Genomic DNA, 24,245 nt, shown 5'->3' with positions numbered 1-24,245 from the left:
TCTTAAATCAGCCAGTGGGCAGAAAAGCATAAGGTCGGTCCTTGGAGAAATTACCTCAGGCCAAATTCAGTGTAGCTACTGGTAGTCTCTGCAGTGCTAATAACGACAAGCAATTCAGTATTGGAAACTGTTTCCTTCAGAAGCGATTAGAAATACCATAACATCAAACAGAATAGATTTCATCCACCTCCACAGTCTCAAAAGATTTCCCGTTCTAAAGTAGCACATTTGGACCTGCTAAAGAGCAGTTGCTCACTGCTTAGCTTTTAACACTTATTTTTAACATGCGGAGCTGAGCTGATGCGATGGACTGAACTTCAGGTACCTCTCAGACACATCTAAGGCCTCAGAGGGACATAACTAGAGCAAATTAATCTTGATGTCTCTTTCAAAGGCTATCTTTGCAGCCATATAAAGTTCTATTTATTAAAGGGGAAGCTTACTAAACCTACAACTCACATCAAGCAGAGGACTGTATACATGAACCTAAAGAAGATTAATACCTGAATCAAGAATATAGTTCCAAATCTTATGGCACAATGCAAAATAAAATAAACTCAATATTGGTGTCCTACACATTATTCACTGCTTAAGAAATCACTGTTAATATTCAGCTACAGATCCAGTTAACTATAAAGTTACCTGGCCAGACAGGGAGCATGCCAAATTCTCAAATCCAAGGAGTTTTAGATATTTGGTCAGCTTTTGTAGATGTGGTTCCTCCAAGAGATCTTGATATTTTTCAAGAAGGATATGAATTCTCCTCATGACTTGAACAGCTTTGCTTAAATCTTTAGATTTCTTTCCTTTAAAAAAAAAAGCAGCCTACTGTTATCTGAGAGCTGATCGTATCACTGAGAGAATTCTGATATCAGGTATTTTCAGAACAGACCTTAGCCACATTTATAACAATTAAAAGATTAATTTTATTTAAAGACAACTAGACAAAGACGACTCCTTTCACCTCTACAATGAGTGCCACTGAAGACCAAGGACCCAAATAATTCTGTCTGCTTCTGCATGCTCATCTATAAAAAGAAGTCATACTTCTGACATCTACACAATAACTGAGCTCCCCCATTTTACTTTCCTGATGCACAAATTTGTTACTCAGTCTTATTAGCAACATATTTCACTCCAATGTTTACAACTCTTCTGAACACGTTTAGAGTAGTGTGTGTTTGGACTCTCCTGACTGAGAGTATGGACTTAACAAGTTAATTCTGATGAAACAGAAGGCTACTTACCATGGCATCACAGATTTCTTGTGCAAATTGTCATTATTCAAACTGCAAGCTAATCACCTCATCTAAATAAACAATCCATGATATATATAGAAACATTTTACTGTGCATGCTAGATAATTATTAAAGATCTATAAATAAAATTATTTATGTATGCAATGTTTACAAACAACACAGGGAAACAGCTACAATCTAATTTCATTGGATACTTCACATCTTGAACTTGCAAAAGGGGATCAGAGCCTGTTAACACTTAAAAGCACCTTTCATGTTCCTGAAACAGGGCTGTATTTACATGTCTTTATTACAGCTGAGAATGCCCAAAGTCACCCACTGTCTTGGTTAAAGGAAGTGGAAGTTGACTACTGAACATGAATTTGGCTATCATACCTTGCTCTTTGCAGTGTTTCTTCCACACTTGTAAACAGGCAGACAGTGCTGTCATTTCTATGCTGAACTTCACAGATTTACTTTTAAAGGTCTTGAGAAACTTCTCCAATTTATTTATTCCAACAGTCTGGTTTTCTTTTATTTCCTTTACAGTTGTCATATATAAGGCTTGCCATTGCTTCTGTTCTTTATCTTCTTCCTTAGCTTTTAGTCGCCTGTTGTTTTCCTCTGTAATTATTTCCACTTTACTTTTCTATCCAATAAAATAAAGATATTTAGAAATAACCATCACTCTGTCCAAGCATCATCTAAAACAAGCTAATCACTCAATCACAGCAGGTGCTTTATAATTTTCAACTAATCTGTACGATGCATTGTGTTTTGGGAATTTTTTTAATGAAGTCATTTTGAAGAAGACATAATGAATCCCAATATATGTTGCTCATAAGGCCTTCCCTAAACTTCATTTTAAGCCAGTATAAAGCTTCACAAGTAGTATAAAAAGAAAAAAATGTAGAAAAATATAATAAGAAATGTCTAAAAGTTAAATTTCAAGCTTTCATTTTATACATGGCTAATAGTAATTCTGATCATATTTGGATGCTTTTCAGTAAGTTAAATAAAATTAAGAGTTTAAAGTTACTTAAAGTTATTTTATATACAGAGTTTTAGTGGCAATGCAACAGTCCACAATCTGTAATCCATACTACAGGTTATTATGAAATGTTACTCAAATTACCATTGCTCAGTATTGTTCACAAGTATGCAAGCACATGATACATACCCTATGATGTCTGACAATGTTCACATAGCTAGGATTAATCGCAATATCTACAGGATCTTTCACAGAGTATGTTTCCAAATAGTGCAAGGAAATAAGTAATTTAATAATGGGTTTTTTTCTAGTATTTCTCAAGTTTCTAAAAGTAAAATTAAATTAATGAAATCCAGTTTCCCTCACTCCACATTATAACACTGATCATGAGCCAAAACCCCTTAACCTTCACAGAGTTCATATTTATTAATTTTTTTTACCTGTGCCTGTTAAAATAAAATCACTCATCAGTATTCTTAACTAGGAACAAAAACACATTTGTCAATTAGCTAATTAGATTTGAAGTACAAAAAAAATTTGAATTTCTTCAATTGTGAACCACTAGTACATTCAGAACATAAAACTTCAGCTGTAGAACTCATATAGTAGAAATCTTTTCCTGGATAGTAGAAAAAAATATTTGGAAAGAGCAACTTGAATATACTCACGTGCTTCTTTTGTGCCTTTTTGACAGCAGAATTAGCATTCTCTGACACATGCTCTTGATATACAATATGTTTTGAAGGGCTGTCTTCCAGAGTGCTTCCATAAAAGTGACGAAAAGTCTGTAACTTCTGTATTTCTCTTCTTTCTTTTGGACTTTTGGATTTTGCTGCAAACAAATATAACTGACTAAAAAATGCTCTGATAGGATTCCAGACTAATCTGTTACCAACCAAAGATAGCTGGGTAATTGACAAATTTCCTAAAAAAACTCCTAATTGACCTAAAAGACAAAATCTCATGTTGAAAAAGGTTGGCTACTAAGACTCACTGAAATCCAACAGTACTTTGGTCTATCTGAGAGACAGGCAATAGACCCAAATTTAAACTACTTTAGATGCACGTTAAAAATGTTGGAAAACTTAAAAAACAGGATGTCTGGAAATTATTACTGTTTGAGTCTATGAAAATAGAAAGGTGTCTTCTGAAGGCAATTCAAATGATCAGAAAGATACTTCTTCCCCAAGAAAACAAGAGTCTGCCATCAGAACGTAAATATATAAATCTGCTGGAACAACACTTATGCTAGGCAATGGAAGATTCTGAACTGAGCACATGAATGCTTCCACACTCAAGCATCTGTCTTTCTCTGTCCTAAAATCAAAATGATGAGTCTGCTTCTGAGTGTGAAGACTTATCTCAATAGATAAGAATATTCATGCAAGGCACGCATGGATTGGTCATAAACCTTCAACATTATGGAAGGTGCTCTAGATACTGTTCTGCAGGGGATGCTCTCCAAACTTCCCACTGAAATCACAGTGTACAGAATGCAAAAAATCATCCAGTCAAAAACAGGAGGAGATGGAATTTTGGTTTCATAGGTCAAGTAATACAAATACCCACTCAGGAAACAGTATTTCTAAGTCACGGAATAAAAACCATAATCAACCTTAGAAGTACCAACAGTAACCCATGAATTCTCAACTTCTGGTAGGTTTTTCACAATTTCATTCACCGTATGATGCTATTGATGATAGAAATATCTTTGAGAGAAATTTTTGAGTACTTCCTGCTACATACAGTATTGTATAGTTAATTTCATGTAAATTTGCCAATCTAAGTTCCAAGCTAAGTCCAAGGCTTGTTTTCGGTAGTATTGCAAACTGGAAAGAACTTAATAGGAAATTATAATGTGTAATATCAAGAATAATACAAACTTAAATTTACTTCTTGCTGGTTTTAGTGGAATAGAGTTAATTTTCTTCAAATCAGGTGTATTATTGCTGAGCAGTGCTTACACAGAGTCAACACGTTTTCTGCTGGTGAGGGGCCTAGGGGTGCACAAGAAGTTGAGAGGGAACACAGCTGCGATAGCTGATCCAAACTGACCAGTGGGAGATTCCATACCATATGGTGTCATGCTCAGCAATAAAATTTGGGGAAAGAAGAAGGAATGGGTAGATGTTTGGAGCAATGAAACTTGTCTTCCCAAGTAACTGTTATGTGTGATGGAGCCCTGCTTTCCCGTGGATGGCTGAACACCTGCTTGCCCATCAGAAAGAGTGAATTAATTCCTTGTTTTGCATTGCTTGTACATGTGGCCTTTGCTTTACGTATTAAACAGTCTTTATATCAACCCATGAGTTTTGTCACTTTCACCTTTCTGATTCTCTCCCCCATCCTGCTGCAGCTGAGGGAAGTAAGTGAGTGGCTTTGGGGTGCTTAGTTGCCGGATGGGGTTAAACCACAACCACTTCTTTTACTTCTTATTTTAATTCTGTTCTCAAAAGATAAGATTGGCTATGCATGCACTGTGCAACCATCTGGGCAGATTTTCCACGTACGTGAATGTGCTCACTAACCATTATCCTAACTATATATTTAAACTTCATATGTACATAGTTTGTATAAATCTGTGACGCATTTTGCAGACAAATGGGAATGTATGATGAACATCTGACCATGGGTGCGCATTCTGTTATATTCAGACCAATTTAAGATAATACAAAATTCACGCACATGATGTACCGGTGTATCAGTTTACGTGTAATTTGGCTACTGCAGTAGCTCCAGTTTGGCAGGTATTTGTACAGCTGCAAATGTTTTCTGAAATGAGAAGTCCTTCTGCAAAACCATGATAGCCTTTACAATAATGTTCTGTCCAATACAGACCCATGGGTTTTGTGTTAGTTATTCTTACCATCAGCATTGCATGGCACTCGCTCATATTCCTCAGTCAAAGGTCTATCAGAATGCCAGTGACGACGTTCATCGAATTCCTTGTATTTAATAAGTGAAGTAATTGCAGGGTCATTGCTGAAATATATAAATATGAAATAGAGCAGAAATTAAAATGGTTTTCTAGCTTCTCTCATGAAACATTTGAAAATTGGGTCTTTATCAAAACACAGTTTTACTGTGCAGAAAAACAACAAAGGGTTTAATTCTATCCCAAATATAGTCTGTTAAGATAGCCTCAATTTTTCATAAAGAAATACTAACAAAGTAAAACACCATTTTTGCATTTATTTTCATACAGATTAATCACAGAATGAAATGTAACTACATAATTCACACGACTATAAAATACTCATTACATAACACAAAACCCACTTCCACAAATAGCAGAGCAAATGTAGGATAACTTCTTCTTACTTTTTTCAGTATTTTTATTTAATGTTTTTCTTTTCCTGAAATCAATATGAGCCTTGCAAATTATGATAAGGCCTTTCAAACACAAATTTTACATTTAGAAAAACAGTTCCAGAATGTAGACTAACAAAGACTATAATGCAAACAAATAACAGTATGAGAAAATATGGATATATTTACTCTTAACCATTCTTGTTCTGAATTTTCTGTTAATATTTATACCAATACACGTAAACATGTATGTGACATTTTACCCAGGTATAATGAAAAACATTTCTACATTTGTAAAAATTTAGCATAATATGGATGCAAAGTGCAGGGGAGTAGAAAATCAGCCCATATAATGTTATTTCATTAGAAAAAAAACCATATAGGTACCTTTTTAAAACAGGTAGGTCTTTCAAAACATCTCCAACATAATCTTGAACAAGATCAGATTTCACTGGGATTAGTCCAATGTTAGGAATTTCTTCTTCACAGACTTAACAGTGTAAAAAAAATATTGTTTAATTAAGAATATATATAATTGCATATCATTCTTAAAAATTCTGTCAAGTTACATTATAAATTAAATTCTGTAAATTAAAATTTACTAAAAGTAATCAGCAGTTCACTAGTTCCACTTTTCTTTTTTCTTCTCAACCGTGGAAAGAAGAGTGTAGCAGACATCAATATTGCTTTCAAGTAGTTGTTCTCCTGACCCATTTTAGACACCTGTGCTACTTTCTGAATGCTACAACCAATCCCATCTCACACGCATTTGTGTTTCTGCACCGGTTCCATAAAGATCACAGTCTCCTAAATACGGACTTTCAAACCGCACTTACATTGGATGACTAAAGACTACAAGTAACATTGTGTATCCTTGGCACATTTGAAGTCTAGCCACATTTTCGGTCTTCAGCCAAAGGAGATACAGAAATAGGCAATACAATTGCCAAAAGATGCCCTAATATCACACAGAAAACAAAGAAACTTTTTTGCCCACTAGATCCCACTTTACCCACTTGAAATCTTTGAAACCAGCTGAAGAACGCTCACAAATTTAAGCAGAATTCCAGCCTTTACTGACTTTTTTATGAACTGTCTCTTCTAAAGATTTATACAATTTCTTAAGTTTAAAACAAATATTTTAAGGCTGTTACAAGCTGGTTCTCAAGGAATGTCAGATATCAGGCAAAAAATTCTACCTAATCCTTTCAGATATTCAGAACAGGTCTTGTATGTGAGGGAAGAAAACCATCCCTGAGCCAATCATGCATTTCCCCAATTATGGGCTACAGGATGATGGTGTAATTTAAGACACTTATGGACAACTCATACTTCTAAAACCATCAAGAATTGCAGTGTGAGCTACAGTGATGGCTGGACTCTCTACCATTAAGGTAACAGTTCTATATTCCACTTAATTTGCTGATTCCATGCCAAATATCTGCATAACATGTCAATATGTCAAAGATGTTCCTCAGAGACAGTCTTTCTGCAGCATAATCATTACTTTAAATATGAGTACTTAATATGTTTTTTTACTACTACTTGTATTACACTACTCATAACGTTTTTTACCATACAAGAGATTTGGGCTAGTAGTCGCGGAACTAAACCCAATTCCCCATGAAGTTAATAACAATACTTGTGCTGTCCACAGTGGAGTCAGAACTTCACCCATAAGGCCACATCAGACTTCTTTTTGCATCAGCTGCAAGTTTTGCTCGTGGGTTGGAAGGATGGAGAAGACCCATGAAGCATGGATGAATTTGCGATCACAATAAAATCAGACCAACACTCCTAGCACTTTCAGTGATACCAATGAGGATCATGCTTTTAAAATTAATGTGTGGAGTTGCCAGTACCTCTAAATAATGTCTGCTCCTGTTCAAGAAATACTTGGGATGTTTTTCGTATTGGGAAAGCATCTCCAAAACTGTATTTCACTGCCAATTTTTTTACAGCGTCCCATAAAAATTGGTAGTCATTCTCCATTTCTTTCCCCAAATCCTTTTGGAACTCTAATCCTGCAAAGGAAAGGTGGGGGAGGGAAGTTGCTTTAAAATTGAGTTTACTCGAACTGAACCTATCTATTTACCTATGCGGCGTCAGGCACAAAAACTTCACTTTTATACAAGGGCTTTAGTCACTAGAACAAATTAGAACAGAATGTTGTATGTTCACAGTTTTTAATAGCCCAGAGTGTAAATAGGGAAATGTACTGAGAATACGTGTTTTGGAAAAAAAACCCAGATTTAGACTGTCTGTGAAAGTCTGCAAGCTCTACTGCTAAAGAAGAGTTTCTCTGACCTTTGCCTCCTGCAAGGTAGAATCTTGAATTGATAATTTTTTTTAGTGCCCAATAATAGGTATCATTATAAAAATAAATGTTTTGTGTTCCTAATTTATATTTTCTTTAAAAATTCCTCTACACTTGCTTTACTGAGGTACATACAGGACCTCTTGTAACTAGATTTATAAAGTGTTCTGGTTTACTACCACACAGACAGACTCATGGCAGAGGATTACCAACAAGCAGTTACTCTGAAAGAACATTTGCTACAAATCTTTTTCCGTATTTTCTTTTTCTGTAAGCTTTGGTAACTTCTTTTGCTAATCTTAACACATCTGATGGTGTTCATAAAGCTCCAGCTCCCAAATTACTGTATGTTTAAGACAATATGTGACCTCGTCTGAATCAATCTCATCTGAAATTAAAGTATTACTCAATGTCACAGTGACAGTAGGGATTGAATCTAGTTTCTGACTGTGTTGCACTAAGACAAAATTAATAAAAAACTGGCTAAAAAACAAACAGAATTGAGAATACCCAATAATAGTGACCCAGAACTCTTGCCGCCTATGTTATATCACTCTTTTATGTATTAGTACAGGTGGCACATCAAAGATATGATATGATAAAGTATTCTGAATGAGTACTGGTATAAGACACTTGCACATGTGATTTTTTGAACTTGGTTACAGAAAAAATGTTTCCTTATTATTCCATGAAATGTATCCATTGCTCTATGGGTCATTAGAAAATTATGCTCATTTCTGCCCATACAAGTAGTTTTATTCCCATTTTGCAGCTTAATAAAGTAAAAACTATAAGAAAGTAAACTGTTCAACAATGATAAATACCTTTAGTGTATTCGACCTCATAGTAATGTGCAAGATTTATGAGCAGCGAATCATCATTTAAATCAGGCAGGTAAGTTAAATCCAATTTCCAATCGTTTGTATCACATAGCTGTACCAGAGCAAAATGCATACACAACTGTTGCTGTTAAAAATAAAGCAAACAATTAATTCTTATGGAGCACCTTTACATGTGGAGGTATCAAAGCATCTCCAAAGGAAGGTTAACTACCACAGATTTACTGACATGAAAAAAACCACATTGTTACTTGACTTCTCTGTGATCAGAAAACTGCTTTCACGGTTCTCCTTCATTGCAATAACCAACTTTAAACAACAAAAGCGTCTAACATCAAACTTGCCATACTGGATGAGACTAAAAAAATCCGTTTAGCCCAGTACGCTAAGAGTAACACTGACTAAATGCAGATGTCCAAGAAGAGGTCAACTACTGAGATCTTGCCTCAACCATTCTCCTAGCCGCACTCATTTGTGGCTCACAAGATTCCTGAACCAGGTAGGGTTTCACAGAATCACAGAATGGGTCAGGTTGGAAGGAACGCAGTGGGTCATCTGGTCCAACCTCCCTGCTCAAGCAGATTCATCCTAGAGTACATTGCACAGGAATTGTGTCCAGACAGTTCTTGAATATGTCCAGTGAGGCAGACTCCACAACCTCTCTGGGCAATATGCGCTTGATCACACAGTAAAGTTCTTCCTCATATTCAGGTGGAACTTCCTGTACATCAGTTTCTACCCATTGCCTTGTGTCTTATTGCTTGGCAACACCAAGAAGAGCCTGACTCCATCCTCTTGACACCCTCCCTTCAGATACTTACAGACTTTAATAAGGTCTCCTTTTAGTTGTCTCTTCTCAAGGCTCAACAGGCACAGATCCCTCAGTTTGTCCTCTTAAGAGATATGCTCCAGCCCCCCAGTCATCTTTATCATCCTCCACTGTACCTGCTCCAGGAACTCCATGCCTCTCTTGTATTGAGGAGCAGTACACATACATGTACAAATGCAGTGCTGAGTAGAGGGGCAGGATCACTTCCCGCAACCTGCTGGCAACGCTCTTCCTAATGCACTCCAGGATACCATTGCCCTTCTTAGCCACAAGGGCACACTGCTGGCTCGTGGACAGCTTGCTGTCCACCAGGACCGCCAGGTCCTTCTCTGCAGAGCTGCTTCCCAGCAGCTCATCCCCCAGCCTGTACTGGTGCCTGGGGTTATTCTTCCCCAGATGTCGGACCCTGCCTTTGTCTTTGTTCAACTTCAGACAATTCTTCTCTGCCCATTTCCAACCTGTTGAAGTCCCTCTAACGGGCTGCACAGCCCTCTGGGGTATCAGCGACTCCTCCCAGCTTTGTGTCATCAGTGAACTTGCTGAGGAGGCATCTGCCCCTTTATCCAAGTCACTGATGAATAAGTTAAACAATACTGCGGCCAGTATTGAACCTTGAGAGACACCCCTAGTGATAGGCCTCCAACTAGACTCTGTTCCACTACCACAAACCTCTGACCACAACCAACTGCTCTTCAGCCAGTTTTCAATCAACCTCACTTTCCACTCATTCAGCCTACACTTTCCATGCTGGCCTAGGAGGATGTCATGGGAGACAGTGTCAAAGCCTTGCTGAAGTCCAAGTAAACAACATCCACTGCTCTCCCTTCATCTATCCAGACAGTTGTTTCATCACAGAAGGCAATCAAGTTGGTTAAGCATGATGAATCCCTTTGATGAATCCAATCCATGCTGACTAGTTCTGATCCTATTCTTGTCTTCCACATGCATAGAGATGACCTCCAGGATAAGTTGTTCCATCACCTTTCCAGAGACTGAGGTGAGGCTGATTGGCCTGTAGTTCCCTAGGTACTCCTTCTTGCCCTTTTTCAAGACTGAGGTGACACTTGCTTTCCTCCAGTCTTCTCCATGACCTTTCAAAGATGATTGAGAGTGGTCTAGCAATGATGTCTGCCCGTTCCTTCAGCACTTGTGGGTACATCCCATCATGGTACATGGACTTGCGGATGTCAAGTTTGGCTAAATGGTCCCTAAGCCAAACCTCCTCAACCACAGAAAAGTCTTCATTCCTCCAGATTTTTTTCATGGTCAATTAGGTCAGGTATTTCTGAGGGCAGGCCTTGATAGTGAAAACTGAAGCAAAGAAGGCATTCAGTATCTCAGCCTCAGAAACAAACAAAGGGTTTGTTTCCAGTGGGTACATTACGTTCTTTAATCTCATCAGATGACTGAAGCAGGATATAAAGGAAAATGAAAACTGAAATTACAGTTGCACCCTATGTCAGAGGAAGTTAAGACAGTGCTACACATACCATTTTTAACAGTGGTAAAACTTGCTTTGTCCAGTAGGATTTCATGTCCCTAATCTGAGCTCTCTGTGAAAGAGGCATATGAAGAAGAAAAGTCACTGTGAGACATTGCATTCTGCACAGGTCAGCTGCTTCTTCAGGAGATAGGTGTTTACTTCTTCTCTGTTGAGAGATGACAGATAAAAAGTTGACCACATCCTTCAGTAGAATAATTGTGTTCACCACTACTTAATTCAGTGGTATGCACTTTGTTAAAGCAGCTAATAATTTAGATCTATTTGACCATTTTAACTACTTGTAGCCACACTTAGTTGAAAATGAACATTCTTGTAGTGCTGGTAGATGCAGAACAGTTATAATGTTAAAAAAAAAAAATTCCAAAGAGGAATATGACTATGAAAACCAAGACAAAACTTGAAAACAATTTTCAGTTTGTCTGGCTAGAAATGTTATGATTTTAAGAGGAAAAGTTAATATCTAGATATAGGCCTATGCTGTTTCCTCAACTGCACTGAAAAACTCAGTACGGAAATTGAGCTCTGCTAAGTAACTACTTGTAGCTATCCTCTAGTCTACTGAATATATCTCTAATAAAATATTACTGATATATTGCATCTGTGTTAACTTGATGAAAATACAAGGCTCGTAGTATGGTCACAGAAATGACCACACATAGAAAGAAACCTTTATACTGAAATGTCTCGCTAACTCGAGGAAAAGCATATTCTTCTGTGAAAGCTAGTATAGCACTGAATGTTAGGAAAAGAAAAATAATGAGTGCAACTACCTTCTTAAGATAAAACTTTCTATGAAAGTAATTGTTCCTAAGGTAAAACTTTTCCCAGAAACAGCCACTGTGACAGGGGGGCCAGTGCCACCCACAAAGAGACCATGCCCCTTTGAAAAGCTGTGGCCATAGCAATTATTTGACCCAAACCATTTAGTGTAATCACAAAGGAGGAATCTGGGCCTCTCTTCAGCTTTTTATCTAGAAGGACAGCCATCTCTCCTCTTAGCAAAATGCTTAGGGTTACCATGTTGAGAAGATATTCACGAAATTCTTACTCTTGCTGATTGCATTCTGTTTGCTCCCATAGGAGTATCTGCATTTCCCAGCATGCTGCTGTATATTTTTAATCCCACAGCACAAGCAAGAACACAGACCACACGGCGAATATCAGATCCTTCAGGCCACAGTTGTTTCAACAAATGGATAGCCTGGCAAACCTGTAGTCATAACATTATGAATAGCATAAATTATCACCATAATAAAAATTACAAAGAAAAAAGACTATTCCTATTCTGTACAGAGTTTCATCAAAGAAGGGAAAAAAATGGATAAAAAACTGCAGAAGAAAAAGTGGGCACAATCATTAGTAAAAATTTCCCCTTTTTGCCATGTCGCTGAGGGCACCAACAGCCCTGACTGTACCTGCCTGACCCCTGCGACCTCCTCCCACCTGCCCTGGGTCCTACCTCAGCCCCTTTCAGGCTGTCAGTCCTGCCCCAGCAATGTAGCAGCAGTGCTGGCCTCTAGCTCCCCACAGCCCTGCAGGCTGACAACCTGCTCTGGCCTCAGCCCATCCCAGCCTGATGCCCAGGGTTGCAGAGGTCCCCCAGCTGTCCTGCTCTTGCCTGGGGCAGTGGGATAGGCCATGGCTCCGAGGCCCTGCCCTGCCCTCCCAGGTAACCTCCCATGGCCCCAGCCCTAAGTGAGCAGCCATCTGCCCTTCCTGCACCCTGATGTGGTTCTGCTCCTGGAGTATTCAATTCCTGACTGTGCCTCAGAAAAGATAATTATAATTAAAAAATATTGGCAGTAGCTGGGCTTTAAAATGCTTTCTGAGTAACACCATATTTTTCTGGACTAAAAATTCACCTTGTTAGACTAGTATCATTCCCACTGAAGTCCAAGGAAGCCTTGCTGTTGTCCTCTGAGGGAGCAGAAGTAGGCTCACAACACAGCAGTGTAACTTTATGCTCAGGAAAATGGCAGGAGTATATTAGGCATTAAATGTGTCTATGTAACCATAGAAATAGCAATTTTTTGAAGTTAAAATATCGTAGAACCACTGCTTAATCATGCAAGCACAGACCTTACAACTCTAGTCTAGCTCTTGAAAAAAATTCCCAGATCATGAATAGTCAACTGAGTGTGCAAACCTGAGCAGCTGCAATAGTGAGGTTTAGATTTTGAGACACATCCCTACAGAAGAGGTTGCTGCTGGCAGCAGCACTTACTCTGGCCCACTGCTGCTGCCATGGGGATGGGGCAACGGCCACAGTGCCTCCAGAGGGTAGTAGCTGCACCCCCCCAGTGCTAATGGTGTTTCATGCTAAATGGTTTCTATCTTCTTCAAGACAAGGCGTTTGCTGAGACAGAAACATCCCTTTAGTGGCATCCCACTGATCAGCTTTCAGCTGAATCATGCTACTATAGTGAACTTGAAAGAAAGAACAGTTTCAAGCTGCTGTGAAGAAGAGTGGCCACAGAGAAGACCTTCTCAGACTTAGGGCATCACTTCAGGATAAGGCAGAGAGCTCCTAGTTCTGGTTAGAAAATAATTTCAGGTAAAGGAATGAAGGAAGACAGTCAACAAAAAGAGAAAAAAAAAAGAAAAAGGATCAAAGAGGTCAAATTACCTCTTTTTGTATGCTTTTCAGGTTCAGCTTGAGATGTTCATATAGATGGATCAATGGTTGTTTGTGCCTGACTAGGTTTTCACAGGCACATCGCAGATCTTGTTCATACTAAGAAGTCAAAGTTATATGCAAAAGTCAATAGATACAATGCATTAGGGACTACTAGGCACAGACAGAAACCATTAAGATATAAGCAAATCCTCAACCTCCAAGAAAAAACTGACTAGAATTTTAAAAATCACATCACTGGCTTAAACACTAGTCTTCCTCTGGCATATTATAAGTCAACTAAGACAAGTGATAGTGAAGATAAGGGAAAGGCTATATTAGGGACTATCATATAGAAAGTGAAAAAGGATGTGAAATGAGACTATAGAGAACAGGGTACGAATTTGCCACCAATCACAAAGTTTACCTGTTAGTGATTTCGAGACCAGTAGATTAAAGAAAACAAGTCACATATCAATTCTTTATAATATTAATATGTAAATTAAAATACTCATATTGAGATATTTTATTTAAATCTTCTAATTCAAACTAACACTGTTATTGCAAACCAACAACAAAGTAGTGTAGCTTACCATTTGAAAAAATGATCTGTGTTTATATAAACTTTGAACGTGATATCCATAAACTCTAAGAAGATCATACTCCTGTCCTGAAGCAAGCACAACATTGATTTTCTTTGACAATGAATGAGCAATTAAAATAGATAAAAAGTCTGTTTGGCGAGAGCTCAGTCCTGTGTCAGATACGATGATGAAGTAAGGATAGCTTTGCTTCAGGAACATCTCCCATTTGGATGATAAACAATTGGAAAATTCTGTATGAACAGTTATGCTTGTATTATGCCTCAGGTGTTCTATTAATGCAGTACGTAAGAAAAGAAAATGAGGATACTGAAAGAACATCTGCTCTGCATCCTGTGGGAAATAAACACAATGAAATTATTCAGTTACATTTGTTGACACAATGAACGGATTCCTCAGACTGATTAGAATCAAGCAGTTGGTTTAAAAGGAATGCAGTGGTTTAAACAGAAAAAAAATGTTATTTATTCAGTACCTTGAAGAAAGTAATGACGTATTTTGCTCCTTTTTCAGCGAAATCATGCAAAAAGCATTCAATTTGGTAGAAGAAGTTTAGATATTGTGTTTTCTTATCTATAAACATAAGTAGTAAGGAATCCCCATCTATTACAAAGAATTCAGACTCAACAAAGTCTTTTAACAGACTGACATACCTGAAAGAAAAACACAAAACATGTACCTAACATTACTGCAAGAAAAGTTGGGGACATGAGACAGAAGAAATTTTCTTACTAATACATTAAACATTAAATGTATAAATAAAATCAACAGCAAATCAACTTTCTTGGATCTAACTCCTAAATAGCTTGCAATCCTTTCAGTTACTGAATGTATTAGAAATTGTCTCCTTTACAATTCCAGATACTTTTGTAGCATCTGAGGTTTTTGTGACTTATATACCACCCTTTGTCCATGCCTGCTTATGCAGGAAGCATTATCTGTTCTAAAAGAAATACCCCACAGGAAGTAATAACAAGGTATATTTTGAGAGCCTTCCTGCCTGAGCTTTAGCTAAAAATAGCAACTATCACGACAATGACGACTACCTCCCTTATCCAAGGAATGTCTATTGCAGAAAAACACGTAAACAGCAAGAGAGTCCAACCACAATCCATTACTTCAAGAGACCAAAGAATTAAAAAATTCTTCATCCAGTTCCTATTTCAGATAACTATGAGAGTTGATAAAATTTTCATTAATGAGTCTTAGGTCAAAATTTAAACAAATCCCTTGCATCTGAAGATGGTAAGTATAAACCTTAGTTTTTAATATATCCTAGGAATTGAATGTATTCTTCAGTTCCTTAAAAATCCATGAAAATCCAGCAACATGATGTTGGATTCATGCAGTCAGAATAACTTTTGTAGGGCCAGATGAGGAAACGGCAAGCTCTTCTGCTAAAGCTTCTCTGCTTTCATGTTTGCCTATTACATACGACACTGTTTATTATATATTACAGTGTTAATGCGTAGTGGGAGAATATACTCTAATAGTAAAAACGTGCTTGTTTTCTTCAAGGCTGTCAAAAATGCTGGATACTCACCTTAGTCCCACACCTGAGAAGACCTAGCTTTCCTTTCTGATTGAGATAACAGCTTTTGATTCACAGTCCCAGTTTGCTATCTGATGCAATGAGTAGCCTTCCACGAACAAAAAGTATGCAGACTTCTTACACATTTGTCTGCCTTTATTTAATATTAATCTCTTAGGTGAGCTCAAGAATGCAGAGGAGACACTTCAACGGCAATGTGAGTGTCACTACTGGTAATTCCTTTCCCATATCAAGCAGGGAAAGGAAACCAAATCTGGAGAAGCAGAAGATCATGCATGAGAACTGACATGCAAAACTATAGAAGGTATAAATGAAAAGGAAAATTTTGTAGGCAAACTGTTTTAGATACTGTAAAAGTAGTAGCCTTAAAACATGTGAGGAAAAATTCTCAAAAAAGCATGACAAAGAATTTGAAAAAAAAATAAATTGCAATAGTTAAAATTGTAGATCAGTTCCCAAACATGCAGACAATCCCTACTCTTTGGGCAGACTTTCTATTATACTAGGAATCTTCCTTCATGTGGCTAGAGGAAGTATGAAATCCTAAGCATGCCTTAGGTCTCCTGGTTTTCCACAAACCTAGGTGACAAGAACATAGCTCCTTTCTCTAAGGGGTACTACACTGTGATGTCTACTTAGTTCAAAGAAACTATTTCTATTACCATTTATTGCATTTTTTTCCCATGAACCCCATGGTACTTACTTAGCCTTTGATAGGGATGCCCAAATGTGTATCCTCAACTTCTTCAGAAATTCACATTTTCTCATTCCTAAAATAATCACATACATGGTTATTGATAGAACCATATAACCTTAACTCATCAATTAATTACAAAAGAGCCAAAATGTAAGATAATGCAACAGACATGAGCATATGTTATTAGCAGCTCCTCACCATGGCTTTGAGAATCATGTTCATGCTGGACAGCTCTGAAATCTTCATCTTCAGTTTGTGATGCTTCCTGTTTCTCTTCTTCAATGCGACTGTAATCTATGTTGTTGACTTCTTTTTCTCTATCTACCTCTTTTTTAAGCATCCGCAAAACAGCTGCTTCCACTTTGTCACTGATCTTATCCTCTTCATCAATGTCAATTGTACTCTCTCTGTCTTCATCTTCCTTTGCTGCAATGAAGCCCATTTTCTCACTGTCACTACACACACCGTCCATATCATCGTTACTCTCATTTGTATCTTCATTAACAACTTTCTTGGAATGATATTCTGCAGAAGCCATCACAGATCTTGATTATGGCATCCAGAAAAAGAAAACTCTAAGTAATGAAGAGATAATTTTCAGGAAATATAGTATGCTCTTTGGCTTCAACCATTAAATTACCTACTTTGTAATCACACTGGAATAAATTTTAAGAAAAACCAGGAAGCCTTTTTTTGAACTTCCCTGAGAGACATATTTTCATTCTAAAAATAATAAATAATTTAATGAAATGTAAGGAAAACATCAGTTTGTATTTCTTAATATATACTAAAGAGGAGCATTACATATTAGTTTTGCACTTTGCATAAATGGACCCTTGGGGAGATTAGATATAATTTATTATATTAGGTATATCTACATGGCACATTCCAAGGAATGATTCATCTTTCCTGATTCAAGTGATTTGTACCCACACTGCTCATGCTAGTCCAGTCACAAATACACATGCCACAACATCTTCACTGCATGATGGGAGTAATCATGGTTCGGTATCAATCCTACTTCTTAAATCAGTTTTACCTTTTTTCTTCTTTTTTGTTTTCCAGGGGTAGAATTCTCAAACCAAGTAAGCACAGAACTGTAATGGTTACGGTAACTCCATACTTCACTAGGTCACAATGTTCAGTTCCTTTGAGGTAAAAAGCAAACAAGTAGCTTGGGATAACACTGCACAGTCCCTACCTCATCAGCTCCGCTCTTCTGAACTTCAGTTTTCCCGAACTTCCACTTAGGTGACAGACTCATGCAGTACTTATTGTTGCAGTATTTGCCATTGCAATATTCACACAGAATCAATTAGGTTGGAAAAGGCCTCTGAGATCATAGAGTCCAACTTATATTCATATGCCTTTAGATATTGCTACCCTTCATTTCCCTAAGGTCATAAAAGGACTATATGACCTTTAGATGTCATTTTTAGTCTTATAATTTTTCTTAAAACCTTTTTTAAAAAATAATAAAAGAAAGTGAAATCTACATTTTTCAGATCTCACAAACAGAAAACTATGCCCCAGTTTTCTTTTGTGTTTTCCCCTTCCTTTAGTATAAGTTCCTAGCAAAAGAAGCTGCAGAAAAAGGAAACAAAAATACATTTTTATTATCTACTTGTAAAATACTGTGCACATAATGTGCTATATTACAGTGGTGTGCTTAAGGTGACTTGAATTCTAATACCTATTCTCACAATGTAAGTTATTTGTATACATACATTTACACAAAATCATTTTCTGTGTACCTACATAAGTACTTTTTGTCAAAGCAGCAATAAGCTTGACACTTTTCTCCATTTTCTTATCTAATTGGAAAAGTTATATCAAAGTCTTCAGTACACAGTTCTAGGTTGAATCATGTACTTCTTCATGCTGAAATTGTCACTAACCGAGAAATTGGTCACCACTACTTCAACAATCTCCTAACCAAGAATGACTTTCCATTTCTGCAAATGTAAAGTCAGCCATTCTCAAAGAAAGAAAAACTGTACTTGTACATACGCATGTATGAACTGCTATACTCCTTTCAGAAAGAAAACCAACAAGGTTTAAATATTTTGCTACCTCGATGCTTTCCTTCAGTGCACACGCTGACACCTGAGGTGCCTGGGGCTACATGTGGGCAGAGGCAACCAGGCGTCTTTGACTCCCTGCCAGCGCTCCTCTTGCCCCTCCACCCTGGGGAGAGCTCCCTAGCTGCTCGCAAAGTCCCAGGTGTTCCGCAGCATGCTGTCCAGCCCTAAACCAAACCCAAACCAACTGCAACCCTATGCAAACCTCAGCCCCAGCTCCAGCATCATGCCTGCAGCCAACCACGAGCCCCTCAGAACTAAGGCCGACCCTAACCTTACCGCAGGCTCAGCCCCAAACCCCACTCCAAAGGCAAGTCTAGCCACAAACTCTAAGCAAGCCCTGGCTCTGACAGTACCTGCCGCCGCCGCTGCTCCTCACCCGGCCCGGCTCCGCCGCTCTCCCGCTTTTAAGGTGCCGTCGGCGGCAGCTCCGAGTTCGGAGCCCCGAGGGCGGCTCCTGGGGCGGTCCCACCGCCTCCCGTCTCACCTGGTTTCGGTTTTCTTTCCTGGCGCGGACCTGCCTTCAAGTTTTGGTTTCGTTTCCCGGGTGCCGGGAAGATCTTCGGCCTTAGATACGGCACTGGAAAGCATCACGTGTACTTCCTCGCTTCCATCAAGCTACGCTTTTTCTGTCATGATGGCTTCAGCTAGTGGTCCAAGAGCCATTAAGCCTGCACTGCTTAAGGGTATTGTTAATGTAAGCTGCATATACGGTGCAGAAAACACTAATTCCTATTTCGATCCCTTTATTCACTACAATCTCTTTTCCTACCAGCCTGCTTTCTTATAGTAGGAAATTCCACACAAAAATAAACTAGGAGATACATTTGACACACCTTTTTAGCATTTCCAGCAAATCCTTTAGCAGGAACAATACTGGTCCCCTATCACTTATTTTAGAATAGCAAAGCCTCAATTTGCAAGGGAATCTGGGTACCAAGTATTGTTGAAATAACATTTAGGAAACTGGAGTTTACATATCAGATTGTCTTGGCAAGAAGTGAAAAGCCTTTTTAGATCAGACAATTGTGTAGGATACAGCACAGAAAACTTCTGTGTAAGCAATCTCCTCATGAATCCAGGTGAGTTTTCAACAGCCTCCCTGGCAGACAGCTGACACATGGCGCTTTTCATGTAAGCAGATCAGAGGTCTTTTCCACACCCTGCATTTTCTTTGAGACCTGTACAAAGATTCCAGAAACTCAGGAGAACAATATATTTTACAGTGCAGTAACACAGTCATAGTCCTCCAGCATATCAGAATTGTTCTGTTTAACTACCCAAGGTAAGCCTCTGCTCCCTCCTCTCAGCACACTTCCCTTTTCTTGGTAGGAAGAAATCTGGGAAATAATTGGATCTCTTTACTTCCTGTTCTCAAATTAAATGAAAGCTGATCTTTAGCCCAATGCTTCAACAGATTTTTAATGTAACTTAGGTCCTGAAGACAGACTTTTAGGTTCAGTTCTCTAGCCCTTTGAAAGATGCTTTTGGGTTCAGAAAAGTGTATTTTAGGTCTGCCATTCACTATTTTCTTGAGGAAGCTGGTGCCACCTCCATGAAAAAACATTTAAGAAAGAGTAAAAAACCACTTGAGCATAGAAATAAGGAGTGAGGGCAAACAAAAAGGGAAAAGTGTGAGAAACACTAGTGCAAACACTAAAAGTCAAGTACCCCCATGGAGGAATCTGTGCTGGAACAGGGAGATATGGCTTGAAAGAACCACAGCCTGTGGAAAGCTCACAATGGAGCAGATTTATCCTGAAGGACTGCAGCCCATGGAGAGGACTCACAATGGAGTGAGTCATAAAACCCTGTTATGTCCAGACTAACTCTCATAACTCTTACCTCCCCTCTACTTCACAGGGGATTGGAGAGGGATAGAGGAGTCAGGAATGAAGGAGTGAAGTTGACCTGAACGGGAGCAGGGGGCATATGATGCGGGAAGATATTTAAAATTTTCTTCTTTGTTTCTCACTACCAAAATCTATTTTAATTGGTAATAGATTGAATTGCTTTTCCCCAGGTCAAGTTTGGTTTACTCGTGATGGTGAGTGGTAAACAGTCTCCCTGTCTTTATGTTGACCCACAAGCTTTTCCATCCTATTTTCTTACCCCTCCTATTTGGGGAGGGGAATGAGCATCTGGCAGTTGGCCAAGGTCAGCCCACCACAGTCTTTTAGATCACGCTACATAGTGCAAATAGAGACAGGGTACAGATACAGCCACAACAGCCATTCTTTGGAGAAATAATCAAAGTGCCTAAAATCATAGAGCCATTGACAGCAACTATCTAATATAGAAAAACAGCTGCAGAAAGTTTAACTTGAGACATTCTATGAAGGGGAAATTCAAATTATAACTGCTCACTAATGGTAAAGGGAGATCAAGGAATGACTTGATCCTGGCAGTGGGAAAGCATAACTCTAGAACCAGGTTGAACAATAGAAACAGGAATGCAAGAGGTGAAACAAGTCTATATAAGGGAGAACAAATTCCATTGTTGATAAAATAGGATATGCTACAGTATTGATTTGTAATCATATTACTGGTCCTAGCACAAGCATGTATAAGGAGTGGGCTCATACCACGTCTTTGCAGACTCCCTGTAGAACCTCTTACTGCAGTAGGACTCTGTCCAATGTATTGTTCATTAAATTGCTTTCTACTTAAATACCAATGTGTATTTAATTTGCCTCAAGCGGTACAGTAAAAAATCCCCAACATTTACTTGAAGCTGTCAGGAGCCTCCAATTATAAACTAAGCTAAGTTAAGCTCTCTTCATTAAAATATAAGCATAAATTCATATTTTGCATAAGTTGTGCCTCAACTAGTTTTGGAATTCAGTCCTATGTTCTATACAGGTGGTGGAAAGCCATGTTCAAATGGAAGAAAATTTTTCTCTGAAGATTAAACAAAATATAGGAATATTTTAATTTTTTTCATTAACCTTACTGTATCAACGCAAAGTACAGAAAGTAGTGATAAGAAATCATGTAATGTTTTGATTTTAAACAGTAGTAAGTGTAACCCTCTGCTTGCCCCCATGCCATAGGTAACCCTCTGCTTGCCTGGTCTAACACCAGGCAGAGAACTTCCATCACATTTCCCAGAGAATTGTTTCTTTCACTTAAAGAAACATTGGAAAATGAAAGGAGATTAAATGTGCACATTTAATGTGTACCTTTTATGTAGACAAAAAATACTTTGCTTAGTGTTAAGACAGAGTTGCTATGAACAAGCTAAAGTTGTAAATTAGAAACAAATCGGTGTTACTCAATCATTTTAATTAGTATTTTTACTGTGCATATTCCCACTGAATTTTCTAAGTGGTGAAACTCCAGTCATGCTCTTATCTTTCCCTTTCTGAAACTCATATCCAATATTCAAAATTTCAGCTCAATTTCTTAAGATCAACTAGATTTTCATACATTTCTATTCAGTTTATAGGAATAAGGAAGGAGTCTTTCCCAGACTCCAGGGATCTGCATCTGCTCGTAATGGTTTACCCATTCATGGGAAATCTCTGAAGTGAGTTTGCATGAACAAATTGCTCTGATTTCTAGCACTATTCGAGACAAGGCACAAGAAAAGAATCGCAACATTGGTTTTCCTCTGGAGTAGGGAGATATCAAGGTGTTTTGGAGAGGTGAACAAGAATGGGAAAACCACACCAAGGATGCAGGCAGTGATTGCAAGGATGGGAAGTGGGGTGCCAGTGCTGGATTGGTGCTACTTGGCCAAACCCTGCTGCCTCCCAGCACTGTTCCGTGTCAACACAGCTTCATGTTGCTGTCTCTTTTGTGGATGTTGGCTCCACTGACCAACCTTTGGAGCCCAACAGACAATGGACAGGGTGCTGGGTCAGGACTTCTCTGCAGTATGTCCATGTCTGTCTTGTACTGGAAAACCAAGAGTAGGACACAGCTCATGGGAGCGACCACTTCCCTCTATCTGCTGACAATGCTTTGCCTACTGCAGCCCAGGATGCAGTCAGCCTTCTTTGCCTCAAGGGCCCTTTACTGTCTCTAAATTGGTCAACTTGGTGTCCACCATGACCCTAGGTGTCTGCACAGCTGCTTTACAGTTGACTGTCCAGAAGCATCTACCAGTGCAAGGGCTTGTCCCTCAACAGGTGCAGGACTGCCTTCTTTCCCTCATTGAACTGCAGGAGGTTCCTATCAACCCCTTTCTCCAAACTGCCTGTTGAAAAGGAGCCCTGACCACTGGCTGAGAGTACTTGCAAAGTTGTGCAACACAGATGCTGGCTCCCAGCTGCCTCGAGCAATTCTGGCCAATGGCTGTAGGCAACATCTGCTTTCTAACTCTGGGTTGCTGTTCCCTCAGGGTGTCTGAGAAGTTGCATGTGGCCAATGTCCTACTGCTGAAGCAGCTTCTGCCCCTGCTCCAGTATATCGGCCACAACACCTTCACCAGCAGAGTGAGTTGCAGCAGTCTGACCATCTACCTGATGTCAAACCTGATGAGCCCAGCCAGTTCCTGCTGGAAGCCATGCCGGATTAAGCAGCTGTCTTCAGCCTTGGATGATCAGAGGTCTCTGTATGCCTTGTCCCTTGAGCAAATGTAGATTGAGTGGCTGCCTGGAAGAGCAGCCCCACAGCCACAGCCACCTTTTGCACGGAAGCAAGGCTCAGGAGCGGCGAGAAAGACTGTTTGGTGTCTTTTCAGGGAGATATGTTGAAAGTAAGACTTTTATGTGTGCAGGTGAAGGTACTGGTGGAGTTTCTGGTAGAGAACTGCAGAGAACTCTTTGGTGAGGAGAAAATTGACCTTTCTGGCCCAGCAGTAGAGGAGCCACCAGCCCCCAAACACAAATCCAGAGCTAAGAGGAAGGACTGAGGGTTGTCACAGGATGGGCTTGGGGCACCAGAAACCTCAGAGTAATTTCTGGTGGGGCTAGGAATTGAGTGTTGAGCTTTCAGCCCCACTTGTCCTATGGTCTACCCTTGGCCACTGCTTCTTGGGACATAGTTTGCTCCGTAAGATCAGGTGAAAACTGCAGACAGGGCACAAGAGGACTGAAAACAGAAGTAGAGTTTCTATTGGGTTTGGCTTCAGCTGTTGTTTACTTCTAAGAAAATACTTCATTGCATATGCTTTTGCTTTCTAGATCTGCATTTGGAAAAACAAAGCATCGCTGCAGTCCCACAGAACACTGAGCATCAGATAGAAGACTTTCCACATGCAGATGCAGCTCCCTTTCTCCTTAGTATTCTCAAAGAAGTTGGGGGAGAGATGGTGGTGGCATCTGAAAGGGGAGAGGTATGTCAAGTCTGCAAACAACAGTGACAGTGTAATGTCTGGTATAGTAGGGGAGTCTCTGATGAGGCCAAGTCACTGCTGTGCCTCTGCCTGGCAGCAGAGCTGGCGTGTGTTTGGGTTATTGTTTCACAGTCCCTAAAGTCAAAGAATCACAGTATATGCTGAGTTGGAAGGGACCCACAAGGATCATCAAGTTCAACCCTTAGCCCTGCACAGGACCATCCTCAAGAGTTACACCATGTGCCTGAGAGTGTCATCCAAATGCTTCTTGAACTCTGTCAGGCTTGGTGCTGTGTCCATTTCCCTGGGGAGCCTGTTCCAGTGCCCAACCACCCTATGGGTGAAGAACCTTTTTCTAATATCCAACTAAACCTGCCCTGACAAAACTTCA

The 24,245-nt window shown here is 39.1% G+C and overlaps 1 protein-coding gene across 1 annotated transcript in view; it reads right to left on the bottom strand.

The window, feature by feature from the left end:
- The window catches only part of LOC103766109 (probable ATP-dependent RNA helicase DDX60), a 34,025-nt gene extending 16,385 nt beyond the window's left edge, over positions 1-17,640 (bottom strand). The window contains exons 1-14 of the mRNA XM_029960365.1: positions 17,532-17,640; positions 16,691-17,044; positions 16,499-16,565; positions 14,719-14,896; positions 14,235-14,576; positions 12,076-12,237; positions 11,014-11,172; positions 8,680-8,821; positions 7,401-7,562; positions 5,926-6,028; positions 5,096-5,211; positions 2,898-3,061; positions 1,635-1,887; positions 643-806 (exon numbers count right to left, since the gene is read on the bottom strand). Of these exons, the coding sequence (XP_029816225.1) occupies positions 643-806; positions 1,635-1,887; positions 2,898-3,061; positions 5,096-5,211; positions 5,926-6,028; positions 7,401-7,562; positions 8,680-8,821; positions 11,014-11,172; positions 12,076-12,237; positions 14,235-14,576; positions 14,719-14,896; positions 16,499-16,565; positions 16,691-17,030 (2,352 nt within the window). The 5' untranslated portion in view covers positions 17,031-17,044; positions 17,532-17,640. The remainder of the gene's footprint in view (positions 1-642; positions 807-1,634; positions 1,888-2,897; positions 3,062-5,095; positions 5,212-5,925; positions 6,029-7,400; positions 7,563-8,679; positions 8,822-11,013; positions 11,173-12,075; positions 12,238-14,234; positions 14,577-14,718; positions 14,897-16,498; positions 16,566-16,690; positions 17,045-17,531) is intronic.
- Between the last annotated feature and the right edge of the window lie 6,605 nt (positions 17,641-24,245).

Source organism: Manacus vitellinus, unplaced genomic scaffold, assembly GCF_001715985.3.
Source record: "Manacus vitellinus isolate BGI_N305 unplaced genomic scaffold, ASM171598v3 scaffold_0_pilon, whole genome shotgun sequence".
Classification (NCBI taxonomy): Eukaryota; Metazoa; Chordata; class Aves; order Passeriformes; family Pipridae; genus Manacus; species Manacus vitellinus.
Note: the sequence above shows the minus strand (reverse complement) of the source record. Positions and strands in the feature narration are given on the sequence as shown.